At 35.5% G+C, this 9,426-nt stretch overlaps 1 protein-coding gene across 1 annotated transcript; it reads right to left on the bottom strand.

Annotated features, from left to right (window-relative positions):
- Window positions 1-6,237: 6,237 nt before the first annotated feature.
- LOC141697035 (uncharacterized) lies at window positions 6,238-8,547 on the bottom strand. Its single transcript, XM_074501219.1, has 3 exons — window positions 8,008-8,547; window positions 7,056-7,945; window positions 6,238-6,970 (listed from the first exon to the last, which is right to left on the bottom strand). Exons 1-3 carry the CDS (start codon window positions 8,545-8,547, stop codon window positions 6,238-6,240), a joined length of 2,163 nt encoding a protein of 720 aa, XP_074357320.1.
- Between the last annotated feature and the right edge of the window lie 879 nt (window positions 8,548-9,426).

The raw sequence follows: 9,426 nt of genomic DNA, 5'->3' as shown, positions 1-9,426 counted from the left end.
ATTATAAGCTCTTTATAAATCTCCAAGGAATAAAATATTCACTCAAATAGTTTTATTTTTCGGTTAATCTAAGCTATTTAAGTTCCCTTTATATCCAATCAATAAATTTCTTTATTGATAAATTTGAATTTAAGAGACTCTTAATAACTTGATCGGAAAAATATCTTTTTCGTGAGATGGCTCAAATATTCTAACACACACACACACACACACACATATATATATATATATTAAAATATATGATTCTTTATATAGACTATCTATTTCATTGATTCCGATATTCCTTAATCCAAACGGGGTTTAGTGAATTTTTTGGAATTCAATGGTTTTGTGAATATGTCATCGAGATTAAGCTCAGTATCAATGTGAGTCATTTTTATATCGTCTTTATTGACATGGTCACGTAAAAAGTGATTTTTCACATCTATATGTTTAGATCTTGAATGTAATGCAGGATTTATACTAAGATCAATAGAACTCGTATTATCACATACAATTGAGATTACATCAAACTTTATATTATAGTCAGCTAGTGTATATAAAAGTCGTTAATTTTTAGAGAAAACCAATATTTCAAAACGAACCTATTTCACGAGCTATCTAGGAATACGAGAATTGAACTATGGCCAAAGATTTAAAATCCTACGAGTAAAACCCAATTACAAGATTAGAAAAGATAAGGATTAAGATTAAAGAATTTACCCCGTGAATCACTTACGAAGATTGATTGAGATTACAAGGAAACGATTAAGTAATTACGTAAGTGAATGAATAAATGAACCAAGGTAATGAAAATTCCATGCAAATACTATGCAAACTAATTAGCAACAAATTATCCAATCTAGCTAATTAAATTAAAAGCTAAGTGAAAGACAACATTCCTTAAAATAAGGATTCATGTTTTTTTTATTAAAATGCCTAGTCAAGTGTGGTGTGCAAGCTAAGACCTAGGATTTGAATTGGATGCATCTTGTTGAATACACCTTATATATACACAATACATATCATAAAAATCGCCCAACACTTCCAACGGAAGCCAAGTCAAGCTCTCATCTTCTCCCACTTTCCATGAAGCTTCCATTCAACTTCATCTTCTTCATGAAGAATAAAAATTCAAACCCTAGCTCCCAAGCTTCAAAAATTGCAAACTATAGCTCTTTCGAATATCTTAGATAGATCAAGACTAGCACAAAGTTTCATTATCATTCATTAAGGTTAGCATGCTAAAATCCTTGCTCAAAGTTGAGGTAAATAGTAACTCCGAAAATCACTAATTTGTTTTCTGGATTTTTCATGGAACTTTAAGGATCACTATACCATAAATGGCCTACAGCAACACCAAGAAAATGTTACAACAGGCCCAAAAAAGTGTTACCACAGCCAGAAAAAGGCCTAAGGTAACATAAAAATTAAGGTGCTTTTTTTCGAGTTACCTTTGGCCCCTAAGGTAACATTACTTTTGCCCTGCTGTAACATTCACTTTTATGTTACAATAGCTGTCAAAGGTAACATTAATCTATGTCTATAGTATCACAATATGTATGTTACCTTTGGACTCAGAATTTTCAAAAAAAAATGGGGCCCACATGTAGGGCCCACTGGTGGGCCCCATTTTGATGCCCTATTTGTTTGCAAAGGTAACATACATAATATGATACTATAGACATACTTTAATGTTACCTTTGATGCATATTGTAACAGTAATGTTTTGTATTATACCAATTTCTTTGTAACATTTTTAGTACCTAATGTAACATGTTTTTCAAAAAAAAAATTGACAGGAATGGTTTGTAAATTCAACATGCCATAAAATCTGTTTTTCATCCAAGTCAACCAAATAAACAATTTCAACCAAACTCCATATCAGTTTTCACAAACCCCCACCAAATACTGCGGTTTCACACAATTCACCAACTCCACATACTCCACATACTCCAAAGAACAGTTACTTAGTCTAGGACGATAAATAAACATCCAAAAGCTAGTACGATAACACTTGTTACTAGTATGCAAAATAAGATATATAAAAAGGTGCACATCTGAAATCTAAAGTCCAGAGCCTCCGGTAACTGGTGTGAGGTAATTGTCATTATCGCTGGTTGTGCTGAAATCTTGATGGTTGATTGTGATGCCTGGATTTGCGTCGGCTATTTTGTTAAGTAACCAGGCCATATTCTCCTGCACCTTCTTGTTGACTTGCATATCCACTTCTTCTTGTACCTTCTTTGTCATCGATGCCTCGACTTCACTCACCAGAGTCTGCTTTATCTTTCCTGCCTACTCCTGTACATAAGTATTTATCGAACCAGCAGTACTGGAGTAACTTTTTGCAGCATCAGGACATCTTCCATGGAGCCAAGATGGCCCATGTTTTTTTCTATCAGAAAGTAGTTCCTCGTTGGGATCTTCGCTCGTACTTATTTTTTCCTTAATCTTTTTCTACATACCAGAAAAATAAACGAACACTCGGTCACACAATAATTTAAATGCTTCACTAACTAATTTCAAAATAACCGAACAATTTAATCCAATTAAATTCACAATTAGTAATCATTAAATAAAAAATGCATGCAGGTACATAAATAAAACTTCTAAACACCAAATAAATCATAAAACACAACTAATTAACCATCTTGCGACATTAACGGATATTCAGAAGCACTAAGATTAATAAAAAACACTTACAATCTTGTTTTTTATTTCTTCATTGTTGGTCTTATACTCACGACCATCAGTACGCTCACGAGTCTCAACAAAAACCTCTGCTTCAGGTGGTGGACGCTGATTCTTTGCCTTTTTTTTTGACAAAAATGAACAAGTTAGCCAAAAGAAATATAGAAATTAATTTCTAGATATATAGTAATATATGTAACCAGAAGGCTGCCCACATTCATATATTTGCGTAACAACTAGCTTATTGAGGTTAATTTGCGTAATTGAGATTCTGGCCATACCATATTGTTTCGAATTTGTGCGAAAGTTTTTGGACCAGTAGTGTGTGTGTCTGTATACTGACATTGACTTCTTGCATTTGTCGCTGCTCTTTTCTACAAAAATGTGAAATACCTTTATGTCACTTAGATAAAATATAAATACATAATTAAATATGAAAGTGCAAGGGGAATTAGAAAACCTTAATGCTTTCATCATTCCAGTACTCCAGCAACATCTTGAAACTCTCAAGGGGAATATCATTTGGCCTATTTTCCATCCGTTCTTCATTAGTTTCAAATGCTTTATAATGCGCCTTCTTAATTCGGCTCTTACGTGTCTTCCAAGATGACTGAATGGTTTTTAACACCCATGTTTCACATTCATCAGGTATAATGTATCTTTGCTGGAAAAAGTCAACAAAATAAAGAACACAAGTACAGTTAATCAAAGGTAATGTTGCAGAAAAATAAATCACGATAATTAAACAATGTATGTGATACCTTGACATAATTCCACAGTGTATTTTTCAAAGTTTTCGGAACATCACGCCAAGAAACATAGGTAAATAACACGCATCGCTTTGCGAGTGTCCCCAAGAAGTTACTAAGTTCAGAAATTACTTTGTCCTCATCTGAAACGGGCTGGAACCTTTCATTCATCTGAAGGACAACTCGATGGTCCATATTTCTGGTATGAACCCTATCCATCCTCGTCGGTCCTCTCAGCCTTTTAGGAACTTCAACTACATATGAGCAAAAATTACTTGCAGGAAAATCAAACAAAGTAGGAATATTATAATAAATTTGATTATATTTATGGGTGTTTTTCTAATATGTCGTATTTCAAAGATTGATCTATAAAGATGTCTTATTTTTAGTTTTTATTTTTTTAATGGGTGTCTTTATAATAAGCAGCCCTTATTTTTAAAATGATAAATATAGATAACGCATACCTTGGATTCTGAACACTCTAAAGGACCTACTGTCATAAAGAATACATTAATTCTCATGGGGGTTGTGTTTTAATAATTATATAAAAACACAAATAACAATTAACAGCATTATAGATTACATATGCTAATTAAATTTATGCAAGAAGTTTTACATCTATCACATAATTAACCATGGTTAACTTTACAATTTCATTAACTTAAATGACATAAATAACCTTATGCCGATTAACCTCAATTATAAGTAATTTACTAAACTGATGCAAATTAATCAATTATGGAAAATATATGAATGTGGGTAGCCTCAAAGTGAGTATTCTTTAAGGGGCCTTAAAGGAATAATTCCTTTATAAATAATCAGTTTATGTAATCATAAATAAAGGAAAGAAGATACCTGCTTCCTCCTCTTCTTCAATGTCCGGAAAAACATTTTCTTCAACAACATTTTCTGTAGCAGTCTTTGTAGTTGCAGTTGTACTTGGAGAAATCTTCGATGTCGCTGCAGCTGCTTCCTTTTGGCACTTTCGCATAGCCCAAAATGCCTCCATTGAACCATTTGCTTCAATAGACGGTAGCTGAATCAGAGGTTCTGCAGGTTCCATATGTGATAATGACTGATTTTCCTTCTCAGTAGCATCCTCGGTTCCTTGCTTCTGTGATATAACAGTATTGGCTCGTGACCGTGTTGTTGGTCCACGTCCAATAAGCACCTTACTTTTCTCAGTTTTCCCTCTCTGAAACATAAGTCATGTAAAACTCAATGTTTGTGTATATATGAATTACAAACTATCAACCCCGATGAAACATTTGGGGAAGAATTTAGAAATTGTGAAAATGATAGCTTTATGACATTTATGACATACCTTTTTAGTTCCTGATCCACCATCCTTACTAGCAGCCTTCCTTTGAGTTCCCGATCCACCATCCTCAAGATCCACAGCTGGATCATATTCCTCATCGCTCCCCTCTTGCACATGCTTCTTTTTTTTGGATTTATCTTTTAAGATTGAGTTTCTCACTTCAGAAGAGAGTGTAGGAAGATTGAGGGCAAAAAATACTTCATTGTTCCTCTTTATTGTGACAGCTCTCAGTTTTTCATACTCCGTTAGAGGAGGTGGAGGGGGTAGTTTCTACAATTTCACATAAATTCATGTTAATATAGGTATGACGGAATTACTGGATTAATAAAGGGGTTACATATATGTACTTACATGTACTTAAACAACAATAATCTAACAAGAAAATTATAGGTATTACTGAATTATATGCTAACCTCTAGTTCATTTTCTCCCATACGCTCATCTTCATGAGTATCATGTAAACTCAACTTCCTCCTAACACTTGGGGGAGTTTCACAATCATCACCATCAGTGATTTCCTGCACTCTAGAAAGCCGTGGTGACTTCCGAGTACCCTCTAGGGGAAAGTTCTTTGAGTTCCTCTTCCCAGCCTTATCAACTTGGTTTGCCTTCTTGTTCATCTTCTGTTGCTGTAGTTGATGAGTGGTTACAAACTGCCACTTGACTTGCTTTTTAGCTATAAAGACATAAAAACAATAATTACGAGTTTGAATAAAATCTAAATGTAGTAACACCTATATATTTCTGATGCCCCTACAATTAAGGTATATTTCTGAAATGAAATTAACATATTACCTGCTAAGATATCCTTTCTTGGCCGTATTATTACAAATGGCTGCATCTGATCCATTGGTTCGATAGTGCTATCAACGACATTGTCAAGATAAAAATCAACATTTTCACCGTCTGCAGCTCCTGCAGTTAATGAACACAAGTCCACATCATTGGCCACCAACTGCCACCCCCCCTGCTTATCACCTTTTCTCATATAAATCCCTCCAATTTCTGAATATTCAAGGTCATCCTTGACATAATCCATCAATACAGGGTACGAAAACCTATCTACTTCGACATTCCTTATAATCAGTTCTTTACCACCGACATACCGTGTAGGCTGAAACTCACCCTGGTGGTACAACCTGAGATTTATGTATGCCATCCTACAAAAAAATGAGAAAGTATAATTAGATGAAATCATTAAAATAATCTGAGACATGGCACTTAAATAAAAAACACTTAAAAATAAACACTTAAAAGAAACATTAAAAGAGCAGTATGCAAGTCAATAAATTTAATAATGCTCTAAATTAAGAAGCGATCCCATAAAGAGCATGGCAGATTTAAAACTAACAGAACATTATATTAAGAACAAGTTAATTAATTAAAAGAAAATACATTAAAACATGATAAATTAGGCAATTAAGAAGTCACTTCATTAACAGTTGATACATCAGAAATTAGGCCATTGATAGTTACATATTTCGAATTACAAATTTAAGTAGTTTCTTCATTTGTTCTAGCCTTGATGGGGACTTGTCGTGTTGGGACATCATCTCTACACCAGTTAATATCCGTGTCTGTTTCTAGAGGAACACTAGTGTGTAAATCATGTAAAACTGGATCCTCGGCTTCTTCATTTGCATTTTCAGCTTCAACATCGCACCAATCCCTTGGCAATTTCTTTATAACATTATACATTGTCTTTTCAGTAGGATCTTCTATGTAGAAGACTTGCTGCACCTGTGAAGCTAGCACATATGGATCAGACTTCTGATATAATCTGTTAAAATTAACTCGAGTTAACCCATATAGATCTTTCTCTTCCTTATACCAACAACACTTGAACACCACTACAGAAAATTCTCCCCCATAATCAACTTCAAAAATCTCTTCAATTGCTCCGTAGTAATTGACATCGCCGACCAGTGGATTTTGATCTTTTGAACTAGCAAAGCTAGTAGTCAAAGCAGTTAGAAATACCCCACTATTTTGGGTTGTACATTTAGCATCTCGGTACTTTGTATGGAATCGATATCCGTTAAGTACATAACCACTATACTTCTTCGTTGATTGATTAGGGCCCATTGCAAGCACTTCCAATTCCTTTGAAATGTTATCTTTTTTTCCGACCTCCCCCTTCATCCATTTCCAAAAATCTTCAGAATGTTCTCTCTCACGATTGTATCTTTTTGACTTGGCATGTCCTTCTATTAAGATTCGATGCTCCCTACAACAATTACCTAGTTAAAAATCAAGACAAAACAGGTTCTAATTCTATAACAGTTAAACACAATTAGTAGCTAGAATCTTACTCGATTAAACTATCAATTTCTTTATTCCCGCAGTTGAATAGAATATAACGATGAATAACCATCCATTCAACTTCAACTAAATTCACAGCCTTTCCATCTTTATTTCTGCGTGAACCAATAGGAAATTCTACTTTTTCTGGAAAACTTTCAAATTTTGCAGCCTTGGTAATTTTTGATCCTCCATGGCCACCCAAGAATCTTGAACAAAATATCAAGCATTCTTCGGCCAGGTAACCCTCGGCGATACATCCCTCTGGTTTAGATCTATTCCGCACATAAGATTTCAATTTATTTAAATAGCGCTCAATTGGCCACATGCTTCGAACATGGGCCGGTCCACCAAATTCAATTTCTTGGCACAAGTGAATGAAAAGGTGGACCATCACATCAAAAAAAGCCTGAATGAATATAGTCTCAAATTGACAAATAATTTCAATTATTTCTGTTTGCAGCCTCTTAAGATCACTTAAGTCGATGACTTTACTCCAAATACCTCTTAAGAAGGCCCCTAATCTGATAAAAGGGACTGCAACCTCCGGTTTCAAAGATTTCTTCACTGCAAATTGTAATAAGTAGTGCATGAAAAAGTGAGCATCATGACTCTTATAGCCAGATACCTTTCTCTCCTTCATGTGCACACACCGGCTGATATTAGAGGCACTTCCATATGGCAATTTAGCATTTTTAAGGACAGAGCAGAATAAATCTTTCTCTTCATTTGTCATGTCGAATATCGCTGCCCTTATTTCAAGGTGTTTCCCGTCACTTGATAGAACAGGATGGAGGACCTTTCTGATGCCAAGTTCTTGCAAATCTAGGCGAGCTGCTATATGGTCTTTTGTTTTTCCAGCAATATTGAGCAATGTGCCAAGTACTTTATCACACACATTCTTCTCGATGTGCATAACATCAAGGTTATGTCGAGAAACATTGTGCTTCCAGTAAGGCAGACCAAGAATATTGATTTTTTCTTGAAAGGCGAATTCGACTTAATCTTATTTTTTTGGCGCTTTCTTTTCTTCTCTGGTTTCTTCCCCCCAAAATGATTTACAAATCCTGCCAATAATTCTTCAATGTCTGTTCCAGTTAGAACCTCTGGAAAACCTCTCAATTCAATTTGACCATTAAATTTTCTTTTATCAAGCCTCCATGGGTGTTCGGGATGGAGAAATCTCCTATGGTCCATGTAACACATTTTCCGACTATGTTTTTGGTACATAGAGGATGTTTCATAATTGCAAACTGGACAAGCTAGTCTTCCTTTTGTGCTCCATCCAGATAGCATTGCTAGCCCGGGAAAATCACTGATTGTCCAAAGTAAAGAAGCGCGCAAGTTGAAAGTATGGTCAGTAAGGGCATCATAAGTCTCAATGCCTACTTCCCATAGCTCATTCAGTTCAGCAATTAAAGGTTGCATGAAGACATCTATATTATTCTTCGGAGACTCGGGACCAGATATGAGTGTCGAGAGAATTAGATTCTCTTGCTTCATACACAGCCAGGGGGGAAGGTTGTAGTTAACTAAAATAATTGGCCAAGTACTATGACTTATGTTCATAGTACGAAAAGGATTGAAACCATCAGCGGCTTGGCCCAATCTGATGTTTCTGTTCTCGGATGAAAATTGAGGATAACGAGCATCCAATGCCTTCCAAGCCTCTGCATCAGCGGGATGTCAAAGTTTGCCGTCCTTTTTTCGACCTTTTGCATGCCATAACATCAGTTCTGATAACTCTTTGCTCATAAACATGCGTTGCAACCTTTTTTTGAGTGGAAAGTAGCGCATCACGTTTGCCGGGACCTTGTGAATTAACTTCTTCTCATTATTGTCCACGGCGCCTTTTTTTTCCACTACGACCCACCTTGAAGCACCGCAAGTTTTACAATTTTCTTCTTTTTCATTTTCAGCCCAAAACAGCATACAATTATTGGGGCAGGCGTGTATCCTTTGATAATCGAGCCCTAAATCTTTAATAACATTCTTTGCCGCATTAAAAGACAAAGGAATGTGTGCTTCTGGAAAAACATCTTTTATCAGCTCTAATAAATCCCCGAAACCCGACTCCGAAATCCCATGAATGCACTTTAAAGAGTACAGCCTAATGATAAAACTTAAGCGGGAAAATTTTTTGCAGCCCGGATATAAGGGCTGCTTTCCTTCTTCAAGATGGCCATAAAATTTTTTGGCATCATCATTCGGTCCAGTAGTATCATTAGTACGATGGAACATCTCGTCCAAATTATCTCCGAAGGTAAAGGAATCTTCAAAATCCATATTTTCTGCCCGTTCAATATCTATCCTATGATCTTTGCTCGAAACCTCACAAATCCAATTCGCATACAATGGACAAGGGCCATGACAAATAAGATG

The sequence above is a fragment of the Apium graveolens genome, chromosome 2 (genome assembly GCF_009905375.1).
Source record: "Apium graveolens cultivar Ventura chromosome 2, ASM990537v1, whole genome shotgun sequence".
Classification (NCBI taxonomy): domain Eukaryota; kingdom Viridiplantae; phylum Streptophyta; class Magnoliopsida; order Apiales; family Apiaceae; genus Apium; species Apium graveolens.
The sequence above is the reverse complement of the archived record's forward strand: the minus strand, read 5'-3'. Positions and strand labels throughout refer to the sequence as shown.